The sequence below is a fragment of the Alosa sapidissima genome, chromosome 24 (genome assembly GCF_018492685.1).
Source record: "Alosa sapidissima isolate fAloSap1 chromosome 24, fAloSap1.pri, whole genome shotgun sequence".
Lineage (NCBI taxonomy): Eukaryota > Metazoa > Chordata > Actinopteri > Clupeiformes > Clupeidae > Alosa > Alosa sapidissima.
In genome coordinates, this window is record NC_055980.1 from 21657685 (window position 1) to 21675573 (window position 17889).

At 42.9% G+C, this 17889-nt stretch overlaps 2 protein-coding genes and 1 long non-coding RNA gene across 4 annotated transcripts in view; 1 reads left to right on the top strand and 2 right to left on the bottom strand.

Moving 5' to 3' along the window:
- Positions 1-9514, top strand: part of wnk4a (WNK lysine deficient protein kinase 4a) — a 64793-nt gene extending 55279 nt beyond the window's left edge. Inside the window, exons 15-20 of one of the 2 annotated variants that reach the window (XM_042083454.1) lie at positions 785-1698; positions 2434-2527; positions 3756-4527; positions 4956-5161; positions 6463-6596; positions 6872-9514. In XM_042083454.1, the coding sequence (XP_041939388.1) occupies positions 785-1698; positions 2434-2527; positions 3756-4527; positions 4956-5161; positions 6463-6596; positions 6872-6874 (2123 nt within the window). In that variant the 3' untranslated portion in view covers positions 6875-9514. The remainder of the gene's footprint in view (positions 1-784; positions 1699-2433; positions 2528-3755; positions 4528-4955; positions 5162-6462; positions 6597-6871) is intronic. The other variant, XM_042083455.1, reaches the window with a different exon arrangement.
- Positions 9515-9606: 92 nt separating this feature from the next.
- Positions 9607-11025, bottom strand: LOC121700491 (cytochrome c oxidase assembly factor 3 homolog, mitochondrial). Its single transcript, XM_042083467.1, has 2 exons — positions 10761-11025; positions 9607-10204 (listed from the first exon to the last, which is right to left on the bottom strand). The coding sequence occupies exons 1-2, from the start codon at positions 10957-10959 to the stop codon at positions 10101-10103; spliced, it is 303 nt and encodes a 100-aa protein (XP_041939401.1). The 5' UTR covers positions 10960-11025; the 3' UTR covers positions 9607-10100.
- Positions 11026-13215: 2190 nt separating this feature from the next.
- LOC121700494 lies at positions 13216-14673 on the bottom strand. Its single transcript, XR_006027245.1, has 2 exons — positions 14522-14673; positions 13216-14150 (listed from the first exon to the last, which is right to left on the bottom strand). It is a non-coding gene; the product is annotated as an uncharacterized LOC121700494 (long non-coding RNA).
- Positions 14674-17889: the final 3216 nt, after the last annotated feature.

Here is a 17889-nt window from a genome sequence, read left to right on the forward strand (position 1 = left end):
TTTTTTTGTCACTGATGTGCATTCGGAAAAGTCTTTCTTGTATGCCAGTGACTTGAAGGAAGACTACCGTAGACTCACTTTACCTTCACCTTATTCCGCGCGCAAACATGGGGGGCGCTAGCTTTGCCCACATTGTCTCAGAACTTCCGATTGAGCAGTACATCCATTGCGATACATTGAGATAACAGAGCTCTATCGAGATGACTGGCATCATATGTTATGGGTCATCATAAAGTTAGGAACGTTTATTTAGGATTTTGGTGACTTAAGACATTTCTGTTATACTGTACACCTTTCCAATCTGAAGTTTGTAAAACACTGACTTTGGAGCGGCTGTTCTGTAATGACTTTCTAAACTAGTTACCATAGTTACCAAACCGATAAGGATTTGCGAGTTTCTCCACACGATACAGCGGCCACTGCCACATCGTCTACCCACTCCGTAGGGCTGAATAGCCTTGGGTAGCGAAGTACAATATTGCAGTCTGACCTCCTGATGGCATTTGTTGTTTTCCTCCCAAGTTAGCCTCTCTATCCTCTTCTCCCATGTTATCCCAATGAAGCTAACTAGATTCTAGTCTCTAGACTAGACTCACTAGTAACCACCACCAATGTGTAGCACCCACCTGGGTGATGCACGGCAGAAATTATGCGCCAGAACGCTCACCACACACCAGCTAGATTAAGGGAACATGTTAAACTGAAACACTGTTTCTCTGTGTGTGTGTGTGTGTGTGTGTGTGTGTGTGTGTGTGTGTGTGTGTGTGTGTGTGTGTGTGCGCAGGCTCTCCTCATCACTACCACCACCCCCCAGCCTCACTCTTCTCTCCAGATCCGATGATGCCTCTGTCCAAGCTGGCCCACCTGCAGCATTACCACATGTCCGGCCTCCTGGGAAACACCCACTTCCCTTTCCCTTATCCAATCGGCCACCTGGATGCCCCCAAAACCCCGCCCCCTGCTGTCCCGCCCCCTGCTGTCCCGCTCCCCTTCTCCTCCCCTCCCCCACCGCCGGCTCCCAGCTCACCCGTGCCTCCCGTCCCAGAATCCCTTGGGGCGGTGGACGCCAGCCCCCTGTCCCCGCCGCCGACCCCGCTCCCCGTCGCCACGCCGACGATGTGGTCGCCGCAGCACCCGCACCCGCAGTCGCTCCTGTCACTGGCCAACGTGCTGTCCATGGCGATGAGCATGGCGCACTCCTTCATGCCCGGCCCCACGCTGGCGTCTCCCCTGGCACAGGCTCTGCCCGGCGCCCTGTCCGGCTTCCACCACCACCACCACCACCACATGTCCTCTCAGATGGGGGGGTACCCGCACCCGCACATGTACCCCCAGGCGCCCCCTTACCCCACAGCCACGCCTGCCGACCCGGGGTACGGAACAGAGTACCACCACCACTATCTCCACTCCCACGATGCCCATGGTGGGTATGAGTCCATGCCAAGGGGGTACAGCCCCACCCCACCCCACTCGGTGTCCCCTATGGCCCCCGTAGGGCACCACTCCCCTCCAGACCCCCCAACCACCACCACCCCTCTGTCCCCTCCGCAGGGGGGGTTCTACTGCCCCTCACCCCTCCCTCAGGAGACCCATCAGGTGCACGCGCACCCGTTGCCAGGGCCACCGCATCAGGACCGATCAGGCTGCATCTCTCCTTTGGCCCTGTCATCCCCCTCGAGGACCAGTCCAGAGAGTACGGTAAGAAACAACTCACTTGGCCCAGTTACCAGGGACTGATAGAATAGAATAGAATAGAATAGAATGGAATACAATGGAATGGAGTAGAATTAAATGGAATAAAATGGAATAGAATACAATAGAATACAATAGGCTGTGTATAGTGTGTCAATGTATAGCAAGTCTTTGAATTAAGCTCCAGAGGTTAATTCTTAAGCTCAAGAATCATCTAGAGCTATCAGGCCTTAGAGTTAAAAGAGTCAGGGGAAAAGCTCATATTGGATCAGTGAACTTTAAAATGCTTCCTTCATTTTTTTGCACTCCATTGCACTGAATAGGGTTGAATTGATCTACTCTCCAACCATTTGAAACATGGCAGCCAGCCATTATACTGTAGGTGTGACACTACGTCTCCCACTACACCTACCAGTCTAAATGAACTGGTACATGGTGGGACATGGCAGCTGGACATAACCATGCCCTTTTCAAAACGTATTACACTGAGTCCAGACAATTTAGCCGACTCCAGTCAAATTTGCTGCTGTCAGCGGATGTATAATTAAGTCCACCCAGCGGTCTGTCAGCAGTGTCTCAGAGAGACAGACCTCGTGTTCTCCTCTGGGGATGGTGGTTAGCTTGTACCGCTAACCCCGCCTTCATTACCTCAGCAAAATATAAAAAAGTTCATTTTAAAATATCCCCAAACCAAAGTGACAAGGAACACACGTTTGTTTATGTTTTGGTTTGACCCCACAGATGTCCTCGTCTAGCCTGCGATCCCTTTCCCCGCTGGCGACGGCGGAACCATGCGGTCCATTGTCCGAGAGCAAAGCGTCGCAGGCATTCGACGGTAAGATGGGCCGAGTTTGGCGCACTGACTAATCCGAGGGCTGACTTCCAAAAGCATTACTACACCAATCTGAGCGCTAGAGAAGCTTGGCTAACCACTTACAGACATACACACACACACACACACACAAACATCCTGACACACACACTCTCACACGCACACACACACACACACACAAACATCCTGACACACACTCTCTCACTCACACACACAAACACACACAATGAGAGCCTTCTTTCTTCCTTACGCAACGTTGTTTTATTATGTATGGGTTCTAAATTAGCCCCTGATGAGCTGGCGAGGGCCAGGTTGGCACACCTCCCTCAGCGGGTGGGTTTGGGACGTGCCCGCGCTCACACTTAGGCCGGCACTGATGCAGACACCTACACACACACACACATACACACACACACACATACACACACACACCTACACACACACACACATACACACACACACACATACACACACACACACACACACACACACACACACATACACACACACACATACACACACACACCTACACACACACACATACACACACACACACATACACACACACACACATACACACACACACACAAGCACACCTCCACACTCGCACACACCTACACACACGCACACACACACACCACAACTATTACTGATGAGGACATTATGGGGTTTGTCTGTGGAGCCATTGCATAACTCTGTGGTTGGCTATAATACTTGTGAAGATAGATGGCTGAGGATGTGTGTGTGTGTGTGTGTGTGTGTGTGTGTGTGTGTGTGTGTGTGTGTGTGTGTGTGTGTGTGTGTGTGTGTGTGTGTGTGTGTGTGTGTGTGTGTGTGTGTGTGAATACGGACTAACAGCTAACAGCAGCACAGGCCCGATGCGAGTGTGTGTTTACACCAGAAACACACGCAAGCAGATGCGGGCCACCGGGGGCGAAACACACACACACACACACACAGCACAACACAGGCCTCACTTGCGTCCCTCTTAATATAGCTAATCTAACGGGTTATAAATTGAAACAGCCAGGCATGAGTGAATATCTTCTGAGAGTTATCCTAGCGCTCAGAGTTATCCTAGCGCTCAGCAATCTCTTATGTTATTGTTAGCACTATTGGCTAAAGCTATCAGTCTATATACTTGTGGTTAATACATGTGGTTTATGTGCTGCCTGCTAATGTGAAGATGCTAAATTGTGTGTAATAAAGTCTCTGTCTCTTCTCTCTCCAGCAGAGCCAAAGCCAACTGTCACAGTGGGACGTTTCCAGGTCTCACCCAGTAAGGAGTTGCCATTGAAAACCACACCCATGCCCACACCCACTGCTTGTCCAATCACATCTACTGTTGACCAAACCCCGCCCCGCCCCCAGTGTAACCCCGCCCCCCGAAATGAGCCACAAGGGTGTGCGAGGACACTCCCATCACCTCTCAGCGCCGGCCACAACCAGCACACATCGATGGCGGGGTCACCCCAAAACCAGGAGCACCTCACAGGGTCTCCCCTTCTCCAGAACCTTCTAACAGGGTACCCTCAGAGCCAGGGGAGTAGAGCAACAGATCCTCCCCAGGATGAGCAGCTCCTGGTGGGCAGCAGCAGTGACCAGCCAGCCTCTCTGCCTCTGGATCAAAGCCAGATCCTTCTGGAGACCAAAGATGATGAGGATGAGGATGATGGTGATGATGATGATGAAGAGGAGGGTGATGGTGAAGAGGAGCAAGATGAGGAGGAGGAGGAGGAGGAAGAGCAGGAGCATCGGCGCCGGAGGAAGAGGGGCCGTCGGCCGGACCTGACCCTAAGCCTGCTGGGGACATCGTTGAACAGCAGCTTCGACGGCGAGGGGGGGCGTCTGTGGGAGGACATGGGGTCCGCAAGCCCCCAGTACCCCGCACCTCTGCACCACCTGTGGATGAGCTACCTGCGTAACTCCTCCTACCTGAGCAGCGACGAATCAGAGAGCGAGGTGGAGGGGGTCTGGGAGGAGCTTCAGGAGCTCAGAGAGAAGTGAGTGGATCAAATATGAATGTAATGAATGTACACACAACCATAACTGTAAATATGAATGTAAACACAACCATAAATGTAAACATGAATATAAACAATGCTTGTTTGGACCTTTGTTGTTTTGGACTCGTGATCTTTGTTGTTTTAGACTTGTGAAGAATCTCACTTTCTTTGGGTAAAGGCAACTGTCATATGAGTTCTTTTCCGGTTTCCTGCCTTTGTGAAATACCTTGTAACATGGAGTGTTAGATTATTTCTATTAAATCTTAATGTTAACAAATGTCTCTCTTTCCCCTTCTTTCTCCCTCTCCTCTTCCCTGTGCCTGTGTCCAACCCCCTCCTGCTGTCTCTCTCTATCATTCTCTCTTTTTCTCTCTTTCTCCTTGTATCCCCCCCTCTCTCTCTCTCTCCTTCCTTTTCCCTATCAGACACATGGGTGAGGTGCAGTCCCTGCAGTCGGCTCAGAAGCGGGAGATTGAGGAGCTGTATGAGCGGATGGGGAAGGTGCCCCCTCCCGGGATCGTCTCGCCGGCCGCCATGTTGTCCAGTCGCCAGTGGCGCCTCTCCAAAGGGGGCGGCTACCCGCCCTCACGACGCAATAGCCTCCAGAGGCTGGACATCCTGCCACTGACAGGTAGAGAGACACACACACACACACACACACACATGCACGCACACATACACACACACCCACACACCCACACACATGCACGCACACACCCATACAAATGTTTTCCGGTAACACTTTACTTGACGGGTGAGTTACACATTCATAGTAGCTGTCATAAACTGCACATAAAGCATTCATGACTGTTTCATGAGACATGACTCAACATTCGTACCAAACCTTTCATGAATATGGAAGACAGAACGACGACAAGTTGTCAAAATAAAAGTCCAACAATTGCAAAGCAGCATTGCCGTTTTTGTTCCAAACCCCTTACCTGATCACGTCACATCTGAGTCAATGGGCTACTCCAATGTCAAAGTGACAGAACATGGTCAAGCAAATATTTTTTGTTTCATAAAAATGTATTTGTTTTATGATGTAACCTTTGCAGATGATTTCTCATCTTTTGCTACTGGGAATGACCAACCGTTCCAGGTTACACAAATACGGGTCAGCTGAATGTAGGCTAGTTTACCTCCCAGTGTTAAACTCAGTGATTAAGAATACTTTACAACTTGTATAGTAAAGTGACATTCGATGTAGACTTCATAAGATATTCATGAAATATTCACAAAAGCTGGAGGGAAAAACGGAAATGCAGCTTTGCGATTGTTGGACTTTTATTTTGACAAGTTGCCGTCATTCTGTCTTTCACATTCATGAAAGGTTTGGTATGAATGTGGAGTCATGTCTCATGAAACAGTCATGAATGCTTTCTGTGCAGTTTATGACAGCTGCTATGAATGTGTTATGAACTCACCCGTCAAGTAAAGTGTTACCTGTTTTCCTAATACAGCTCATTAAATCACTTGAAATGCCACACATAAATAAGTTACTGACTACTACTACTTGAAGTAAACTGACATATTCTGAAGTCATGGCGAGAGGATATTATGTTTATATCATCTGATTGATGTTTCCATCTTGGCTTTAATAATAATAATAATAATAATAATAATAATAATAATAAATTTTATTTGTAGAGCGTTTTATCATGTACTCAAAGCACTGAACATTGTAGGGTACACAAGGGAGACAAGCAGGATTGTGAGTAAAAGGTAAAGAAAGTAGAATAAAATAATAAATAAAAATTAGGAGTCACACAAAAAGTGTACAGGCAGTCGCAAGTGTGGATAGAAACAGACATATGCCAGTACAATTAAAAAGTGATTGTTTGACATGTCAGTGTTGACCTGTGTATCTGTTTCCTGATTGGTTGCCCAGTAGATATTCACCTGTGTGTCTCTGCTGTGATTGGTGTATAGGCATGGTCAGGAAGAGCTCTCTGAGCGGCAGCAGCACAAGCAGCACCACCACCAGCGGCAGCGGCGGCAGTCGAAGCTCGTCCCAGGAGCGCCCTGGCAAGGTCGTGACCTTTGCCCCCGACTTCACCCGCATGGTGAGCAGCTCTGCCTCCACCGCCTCCAGCCCTGTCAAGCAGGAGATCTGACACCTGTGTGTGTGTGCCTCAGTCACTGGGCTGTGTGAGCTCAACAGTTCTGCTTTTGTTTTCTCTCTTCCTCTCTCCTCTCCTCCTTTCTTCTCCCCTCTCCTCCCTTCATTTCTCCTCTCCTCCCTTTCTTTTCTCCTCTCCTCCCTTCTTCTCCCCTCTCCTCCCTTCATTTCTCCTCTCCTCCCTTTCTTTTCTCCTCACTTTCTTTATACTGTCTCCAGTAAGAGTGGAGCCTCGTGCACAATTAGAATGGACTACCTCAGCATCCAGAGCATCCGCACTCCCATGAGTCTGTGCACCAGCGCTGGAGGAAGTGATGTCATACCTACGTAGGAGGAAGTGGTATCCACAGCAATGCTTATGTGTTTTATTTTTTTTTTGTCTCGTTCTCCTCTGGACCAGTCGCCCTCACTGCTACAGATGGACGCTTGTCAAGTCCAACTCAAGCCCAAGCCCCTCCCCCTCTCCTTGTGGCATGTCTCACACACATGAAGTATGAAGTTAATGGAGGACCCAAAGAGTTCAGAGGTCAACCAGAGGATAAACCATGCAACGCAATCATGTGCTTGAGCTGCACACAAAGGCCTGGATGTAGTCAATCCTGCAGAAAGAATAGCTCTAGAATGGGCTTTACTTCACAAACCAAACATTCTTCCAAAAACAGAGGCAGCCCTGTGTGTGTGTGTTTGTGTGTGTGTGTGTGTTTCTCCTGCAATCTCCTACTAAGTTGTTGGGAGATAGAGAGAATGTGTATCTTCCTAAGGCTCTCGACATTGTTCAAGGTCTCCTGTAGTTTCTTTGCACTTTCAAGCCTGTGAATAATGATGTTCAATGATCAGGCATGTTTCATTCTATGTGTCATTGTGTGTGTGTGTGTGTGTGTGTGTGTGTGTGAGTGTGTGTGTGTGAGAGAGAGAGAGAGAGAAAGAGAGTAGACAAAGGGAGAAAACCTAGTCTATCAGCAGATAACAATCATTTGTACTTTTACTGTTTTGCTTATAGTTTTGCTGTAGAATCAGTGAATGAATCCAACAGCAAAGAAGTGATATTCGATCAACCGCATACTGGTGTATATTTGAGATGGGTGTTGCTTGTAGAAGTCATATATACAAGGAGTAAGCATCCAGATATCATGTTTCTTTCGTCTTCTTGAGACATATATTCTATTTTGATTAATGTCATTGTTATTTTTTGCATAGTGCAAAGTTGATGAATGATTACATTGTTCATAAATGTACATATTTCTTACCGCATGACATATAAATAGAGGCACTATTTGCAAAATGTCACTGACCTTCTGTCACTGTTTCAACAGTGCTCACTTTGCAATCTGAAAGTAATTTTCGATCAAATCTTTTCAATACAAAAGTAGGAAATTGTCTTCAGTATTAATATATGGAAAACAAATGTCATAACTGCTTACCATATTGCACATGCTTAGAAGAGAATGATTACATCCAGATGTGCAATCAATATTCAAAAATAATGGATCAATTGGAGAAACCATGCACCTTCGCACTTTGGGATAAATCAACTGCCTTTCCACACTACCAGAAAATCAGCATGGTTAATGTCTGACACAGCTAAAGAATGAGATGGGGTATGTTGAATAGATGCAGGGGTAACCATCTTTGTGTAGAGAGTCTGCTTTTGTCTTCAAAGAGAAGATTCTGAACCCTCAGAACCAACTCTGATTGGCTATGGATCAGGATGGAATCTTGAATCTGGAATTAGCGTCTATGGGTAGAGAACATGTGCAGTATCCCTCAAGTCACTCGTTCTTTAAAACAATCTCATCTTCAGTCTTCTTCTGATTTGCAAGATTTCAGTTACATACGCAGTGTCACTTTGAGCCTTTCATATCTATGGGTCATTGTGACTCCTTTCTGACTGCAAGCATCTAATGCATAGGTATTTGTAAAGTATTTCTTAATACTATCAAAAGGGGCTAAATAATCTGTATTATGCTGAAAATAATTTGTTTATCCGGCCTTGGTGACAAGCTCAGAGACAATAAACTAAAATGTGTTCTGATTCACAGTGAATTTTCAGTTAAGGATGATTTTTGCCTGGTGTGCTGCTGGCTGTACACTGTAGCTGTATAGAAGTTATTGTGTTGACTAGGGATGCACCGATATCGATGTGTAAAATAACCTTTAGTACAGTGGAAACAAAAACATGTAAAAAAAAAATCCGTTCTTTCAAGCCACACATTTACCTAGTGCAGAATTGATGGAACATGACTGATAAACATCAGCCACTGCCAGTGGTAATTGTCATAAATTTGCCGATATCAGTCAACAGGGCCGATGTTGGCCGATATATTGATGCATCCCTAGTTTTGACTTTCATGTTTGAAGTTGCTTTCAGGACACATTGCACCTTTGCAAGACAGAATCCCCGGAGTTGAGCCACATACACACACACACCAAAACACTGTGGATTAGATAGATGACAGGTAACTCTAGACCGAGTTGGGGCCTGGTACATGACAAATCTGCTTCACATCAATTGCATTCTGCATTGCCTGGTTGTGTACAGTAGCTTGTCTGAATGTAATATCCAAAAACAACAACAATAATGAGTCGGATGTATTACAAAGCTGTGAATCTTCAATAATTGCCTTGTGAAACGCACACACTGAGAAATACTTTAAAGATTGTATTCATAGCAGACGAAGATTATATATATTATATATTTTTAGAGCAAAAATGTGATGGGAATATTAGCATATGATTGGTGATTGTGATGCTTTTGATTGCAAAGCTGCTAGCAATATTGTCACGCTAACTCTGTGCCTTTCCTCATTTTTGAATACTTAGTAACTCTTAATATTTGTACAGATAATAAACATTTGAGTTCAAGACTGAGTTATGTCTTTTGTGATTGTTCTGAAAATCGATTCTTGACAATAATCTATGCTGCTACAATACAAAAGTGAAACTGCAAAGAACAATGACACTGTATAATTTATTCTTGAAAAATCAGGTTTGCCAGTCTTACAATATTATCCTACCATTTAATTACAATTACCACAGTCAGTGTTGTATGATATTTTCATTAACATCCTGCTGAGGATGTGACTTAATTTCCACTTTAGTATGTTCCATTGCCTGTCATTAAACAAGCACTTGATGGTAGTGTGAGCAATGAAAGTAAATAAAACACATGAACACAGTTTCTATTATGTACACAGACATAAAGACATTACCCCCTCCCGGATCAGACATGTTAGCAGTCCTCGAAACAGTCAAAGACTGCAGAAATAAGAAGGCTGACAGACTTGCAAAATGTTGACTTCTTGCGCCCCCTAGTGTCAATTTGGTAGAACAAACTGTCAGCAGAGGGTAAAAAAACATGTTCGTCCCCTTCAGTCCAAAAAGTCAGTGCAAACAAGTGTCCAAGCTTAAGGACACGCCAGACGAAGCCCGTTGGTACACATATCCTTTCTCAATTGGCACCCGTTTTTGCTCCTTGCGATCTGATAAATTTGGCCTCCTCATCAATTTCGTCCATGATCTTCTCCTGTTTCACCGCGTAGATCGTGTAGGCATCTGATAACGTTTAGTTAAAGTGACTCAGCATCATCATGACACAAATCACGTTAGTCTGTAAGCGAATGTAATGCCACTGTCAAACTCTTGAAAGACATATATACAACAGAAAATATTTATATTTAATGGTTGTCCCACAACATTCATTATAGCCTAATCCATCTCAACAAATAGAACGTAGGAACTTATTCCATAGATGTGCCCTGGTCCAAGGCTGCCATTTGGTAACCTGTCCCTTTTGTTATTCTTTAACTGTCGTATGTCGAACGACTATGTTAACAGCAAAATAAGGTAACTACTACTGTTCTTGCACAGAACCACACAGTGACATGACATTAGCTCGCTGGCTAACAGCTAGTAAAGTTCCAAGTGTCCTTTTTACCTAAAACTGATCGCTTTATATCAGCTAAGCAGATAGGCCTACCTGAAAGAAGTCTTCATGCCATACTATTACAATAAAAATAAATCAAGGTGTCAAAGACTGTTACGTATCCCCACATAACCTTGTATAACACCACTCAGCTAACGTTATCTGAGTTGAGAAGGGAAAGGATACAGATGCCCGTCACCATAGCGGCAATTGCAAGGCCCGTGGCCATATTTCGACCCCGTAGCTTCTGTGATCTCTTCTTCCACTGTTCGATTTCCACTTGCTGGATAAACTGCAACTGCTCACGCGTCAAACTCTCCTTTGCTGGGTCAATTCTCTTGGCAAATTCAGCGTCCGAGCCCCCTTTACTGCCTTGATCAGCCATGTTTCACGTTGTGCAAGTATGCAAGTGGATGACGGGAAGGTCGAACGTCAACATACACCTATGTTGCGCGGATATAACAAAGGTGGAACCGGGAGAGTGTAATGAAAAAAGCGCATCCATATGACACGCCGATCGGTTTCATTCCGCATGCGCAATAGTTCAGTGGAACCAAAGATTGTTAAGGCCAAATAATGTCTAATAAGGGGAGAACCTTCACTCTCGGAACGCTTCCGGTGTGGTACTGCATCTAGGGGCGCTCGCGGGCGAGTCCAAAATGAATGGAGGTCTATGGAGCTGTACCCCTCAAAATCCACTTTTCTCGGGATATAATTTTCAAGTAATTTGAATATTATATTCGAAAGAGGAGGCAAAGACAATACACTTGGTTGAGTATTATATTTTTTAAAGACACTTAATTGTTCACTTTTGCTGAAACACGATTATATCCTCCACAGTTTTTGTCAGATTAAAATGAAAGTAAAATGTTGAAATAAACGCTCCCGTAAAGAGTTGGAACCGTATCTACCGTCGCACACACAGAGAGACACAAATAGGTCTGTTGATGTCATTTAACTGTCATCCAGCCAATCACATCAAGTAGCGTCAGTGAAGAACCAGAGCCGCTCTAAAATTCAAAGTGTGCTTCTTTCAAGGCTGTGCTGCTGCTAGGTCTGCATTATAACGTCTGCAGTGAGCAGATTTGAGGTATTGAAATGATGCGTTGTGTGTGTGTGTGTGTCAGCAGGCGCGTAGCAAGCGTGGGGGATGTGGGTAAAACGAAAGTAAAATATGGAAATAAACGCTCCCAAAGAGTTTCTCCGTATCTACTATAACGCACACACAGAGAGACACAAATAGGTCTGTTGATTTGATTGAACGGTCATCCAGCCAATCACATCAAGTTCGTGCCGCTCTGATCAAATTCAAAGTGTGCGTCTTTCAAGGCTGTGCTGCTGCTTGGGTCTGCATTATAACGTCTGCAGTGATCAAATTTCAGGTAGAATTGAAATGATAATTGTTACCGCATTATGCTAGTTTAGTAAACCAAAATTCACTGTCTGACTGACAGTTTTTGTCACAATGTAGAAATGCAGGGAGTCAAAGTGAAAGCAGGGGTGCGCGCACCAAGGCACTTGTGACAACCTTTGCAAAACTGCTAAATAATTGCCTCAAAACAGTTGTACCTGTGCTCAAAAACAAACACTGTCTTCAGATCATCTCACAAAGCAGTAAAAAGGAAAACACTACTGAGCAGGCATTAGACACACACACACTGCATTTTGCATCTAAAAAACAAAACAAAGCAAAAACATTTCATAACTCAGTGCATTAAACATAAATCCAGTAAACATAAAGTATTGAGAATGGGGTTTGTGTTTACAGTATGGAAAAAAGGGTTGAAGGTTTCATAACATTTTCTGAAAGACTGTATACTAAAAGACAGGCATTTCAGTGATGAGAAGTGCACTGCAGTCTACAGCCTACAATGTACTCTGAATGCCTCACTGATAGTTTCTGTCCATTGTTGATATAAATCTGCATTGTTCAGCAACCTGTTGACAGGTGGGGCGTGATGAACAGGAGGAAATTAGTTGTTTTTGTCTTTAATAATGCCTTTTTGACAAGGAAGATCAGAGATTCAAAACAAAATAGCCACACACAAACATACAGTAGGAGTCATAAACAGACCAACATAGGAAATAAAACATCATTTACCATTTTGCTGGGGTGATGGGGTCAGGTGGGGCTTGTAAGTTTGAGAACCACTGGTTTAACGTATGGCATTTTTGTCTTCTTTGTGTTTACCTTTTGCCACTTTTGCAATCTATGAGATCTGCAAATTGTGTTTTATATGTGAAAACTGTTTAAGGGTTTGCCAAAAGGGTGATCGATTGAAGAAATGTGTTCAGGTAACTGAGAATTTGGTACAGAGTATGGGGTTTAGTGTTTTAGTTTGCAAAGTGATTAAATGCCCCCTTTAAAGAATATTTTTAGTATTTTCAATAAATACACAAATACAGTATTTTATTTTGATACATGGTGTGGCTACTGTATTTTGATACACTTAAAATTAGGGTATTTGATATTTTATTTTGAAATCCATTTTGATGTATTTTTGCCCATCCCTGCTTGCAGAGATATTTACTGACATAGACTCACACTAGGAAATGTATGAACGTAAAGATGGGCATGGTAATCCATTTCATTTGCCTGCTATGAAATGCATTGCAACACACAAAAATAATTGAAATAAGCTCCTTTTGCATTTGCTGTTTATTTGACTGCAAGCCACAAAACATCATGTAGTGATACAGAACGTTTATTAACAGCAATCGATTATGACAGGCGTTGATAATTAAAAATCATGATAACACATACAATACATCTTTAATAGAAAATCAATTTTTGATGATATGTCTTGAACAACAATTCTAAACAATTCTGCTCTTCTGAATGGTTAAGTTGTAGAAACTGTGATTCAAGGAAAACAATAGCTGGTCAGTCTGTATTATAAAATATAGAAACTGCCTGATTATATGGATTACAGGGCTTACAATCGTCTACAAACTCTGGTTTTCTGAATCCCTGCTATGAACAATTTCTGAAAGCACAACGCAAACACCCCAGCACAGTTGATAGTTCTCACAGAGTTAAAATCTTGCATCCAAAAAAAGTAAAAGAAAAATCAGCAACAAATCATTTTTGGAAATGTCATATTCATCTTAATGATTTCATCTGACTCTGATGTTTACCCTTTGCCGTGTCTTAAAGGTTAGCCTTGGTGGATCTCTACTTTCATTGTGGCATTAGCTGTCTGTGACATTGTTCCCTTGACAATGTACTTAATACCCTTGAAACCCAGCTCACTGCCATTAGCTTTCTGCTTTGTGCATTCAGAATCATTCTTATCACAGTAATACATGTGTTTGAGCAGTTTTTCATCACAGACTGTGTCAGGGGTAAAAATACCAATGCCAAATTCATTTGAACATGACAGCCTATTGTAAGGGACATAGAACATGATGGCAATACGATATGCTTCTTGGTTGCATGCACACACATCATAGGTGATGACACCATAGAGTGATTGCAAGAGTGAATCATGCCTGCTGCAGGAAAAAGCGGAATCTTCCTTTGCAGGTATTGTTGGTGGTGGAGGATCCAAGACTTGTCCTGTCGACATGTGAACCCTAACAGAAAAGCAGAGAAAACAAAAAATGTGTTGGTTACTGTCAGTCCACATGAGGAAATACAAGCATCGCTCAGCGCTCTTTTGGCTGTTGTATGGCTTATTAAGGGATAATGGACATGGTGTTTGGGTAGCAGACAGTAAGCTAAGGCACGCAGAGCCATATCAACACATTCAATTTTGTTTCTGATTCATTTACTCTTATTTAAAAAGTAAAAGACAGCTCACAGAAATTCTACATATAGCGGAACTACGAGTTATAAACATGAATTCTTAGAGCAAAACATAAGGTTAATCTCTCTGTCTTAAACAAGATGTGTACAGCCATCATCTTAAGGCACAACTAATATAATAAAGTCATGAGGAACTCACTGAGGATGAGACAGAGCTGTTTCTGCATGGTTGGTCAGCTCAATGGTGACTTTGCGATCCACAATGCTCCCTCTGAGTTCAGGCAGCATTGCTGCGACTTGCTCAGCAACAGCAGTCACATGATCCGCCATGTCTCTAGATTTAGACCTGTCAGAAAGCTAACTTCCAGTGGTGAGGGAGCACGATATTAGTATACATACCAACAGAATAAAATGCATGTTTGTTAGCACTTGTCATTTGTGCATTTTAATAAAGTTTAAGCATTTAAAGTCAAACCAACTTTAAATAGTTTCATACCTTGAGAAAGTAAGATGTATTTGTCAAGTCTCAGGTTCAAGTAGTGAGGCTGTTGGAAAGGCATCATATATATACTTGTCAGTAGACAAGGAAATACTTCAAGGGGAAAACCCCAAGTCTTTTGTATTGTACACAATGTACTTAAAAATAGAGGATCAGCAACTTTGATGATAGAGAGGGACAATAAAGATGTGACCACACATGTTCACCACTGGGGTAAGTAGGACACCAGGAATCAGGAGAACGAATTATGTGTACAGTATGTTTGTAATGTGTATTACACCAACATTCATGACTATAATATTTTCTATGCTCAAAGGTATTTTTAATTAGCTTCTATTCATTAATGCACTTTTAACATCAACAAAGAATATTACACATTCACAATAAACCTTTTCTCCACTGTAATGGGTAATAGTGGCTCTGGTAAAAAGGGTCTGTTAGTGTACTGTATATTTACAAGGTTTCCCACTCTAAGTCAAATGTAAAATTCCATGACTTTTCCCTGACAAAAATTATTAATTTCCATGGCCATTCAGAAAATTAAGAAATGGGCATTGAAAACACAGGTAGGGCTAACCACAACCAAGCTACTGGTAATGGAAAAAGATAATAACTCTATAAACACACATACAGTATAGTGTGTACATGTTTGTTTATGTATAAATTCCAATAAGAGGTGGTTAAACTCTGTTTCTGAAATGTCAGAGGTGGGTAAACTGCATTTAGCCTACTTGCATTTATCCTCCACACACAACTGTACCTCCCCATTTCACCCAATAGCATCTGCACTATCAAAAAACTGTTTGACTGCTTGGCTGAAATTAAATCTTGAATGGCAAGAAACTTTCTGCAACTAAACGACAGCAAAACAGAAGTGATAGTTTTTGGAGCACCAAGTGCTGTTTCTGAAATAGGCAAAGCACTTGGATCTGGTTGTAAAAAACCTGGGGCAAAGCCAACCTGCATCTGGTTGTAAAAAACCCGGGGGTTTGGCTAGACAGCTCTCGAAATTTTAACAAACAGGTCAGCAGTGTTGTGAGTGGGAGTTTTTAATAATCTGAGAAATGTTGCCAAGGTGAAACCAGTTTTATCCCAAAGTGATCTAGAACAAAACACCTATGCTTTAATCATCTCTAGGCTAGACTATTGTAATACACTTTACTCCGTTTTAACCCAATCCAGCATGGCCAGACTACAGCTGGTGCAAAATGTGGCTGCTCGACTTTTAACACAAGTACAAAGAAAAGAGAACCCAACATCCCCATCTTGCTCATCTTCATTGGCTACCAATTCAGAATTGATTTTAAAACTTTATTTTTAGTTTTTAAAGCCCTACATAGGTGTGTGCATCATATATTAATGATCTGCTGATATCATACACATCTAGGTTGCTCATGTCATCATCTCAACACCTCCTCATCATTCCCCACACACGCCTTAACAAAAGGTGACAGAGCGTTCTCTGTCATTGCCCCCATAGGCTTTGGAACAACTTCCCCCTTCAGATCAGCTCCAGCCCCACTATTGCCAGTTTTAAATCTAAGTTAAACACCCGTCTTTTTACTCTTGCTTTACTTGTCTACTCTTTTTTTTACTCTTGTTTTACCTCAAGTTACAGTAAGACTACGCACACTCTTGTCCTCCTAAGCCCATTTTTCTCCACAATTTCTGCTTCATCATCCAATCTCATTAGCTACTAGTTTTATTTCTTACAAAATAAGATAATGGTGTAGGTGGTATAATTTTTAGGGGCTTTTAAGCCACCAAGGGACTTTCCAAAGAATTACTTCCTTGGCACTACTATTCTTCCAATAAAACACACTAGATGGATAGATAGATAGATAGATAGATAGATAGATAGATAGATAGATAGATAGATAGATAGATAGATCGATAGATAGATAGATAGATAGATAGATACTTTATTGATCCCCAAGGGGAAATTCAAGGTTTATTTTAAGGTTTATTTAGTTCAAAGTTTATTTATTAATCACATTGTCAACTGCACACATAATAAAACGAGAAATAACACAGAGGGTAATTTGATTCCACGCACAAAAGGTAGATAGAATTCACACAGGGATTAGATAAACTGCACACAAAGCACAAAATACATGCACCCAACCACTAAGGGCTATACTAACAGTGCGTAAGTAGTTAGATAAGTATATACAAGATCAAAGAGTGCCCACACAGACACACACACACTGGGAAAGGGACAGGGCTGAGGCTTACCAGTGGGAGGTCAGCAGATCATGCATGCAGCAAGTAACCAGAGGAGGCACCACAATCACACATGCTTCGGTCACACCAACCCACAAGCAGGGCAATGATTACACTCATACCAGGGTCATTCCGTGTCAAATCAGATAAGGTTGTTGCTGCATCAAACCTTGTCTATATCATCAATGGCTCCTAAAACCAAGGCCTCTGAAATATTTCTGTGAAAATCTTATGTCTTCATATCTTTTTCATTCTTTCATTTTTACAGTTTGAAAAACACGTGCCATGTTTTGGCATTAAAGGGGACCTTGGCAACTATCATGCATAAAATCTTAAAGAGTTCTTTTAACTCTGTGGTATGCCGGCGTAACCATGAGTCAGCATCTTAACAGACGGCATTTGCCTGTCCAGTTGAGCTGTGCAACGCATCCCAATGTCCGTGTGTAACAGGTCATTTATTGACCTTTAGGCCTACGTGACAAATCAACACACACACAAAATAACCCAAATATACACAATATGACATTACAAATCATAACAAAAATAAAACAAAAACTCATACATGACAAATTAACTTTGGCAGTTACACCCTGTGTGAATTCAATCTACCTTTTGTGCGTGGAATCAACTGACCCTCTGTGTTATTTCTTGTTTTATTATGTGTGCAATTGACAATGTGATTAATAAACTAGATGTACCGCAGAGCGGTACAAAATATGACCGCTGCCCAGTCCAGCACATTTTTTCCACAAAAATAAATCACGCTGAAAGGCCTATATGATTCTGTCTCACTAAATTGCATTATCCACACTCAATTCTCACTGGTATCTGCTAGACAACAAGTA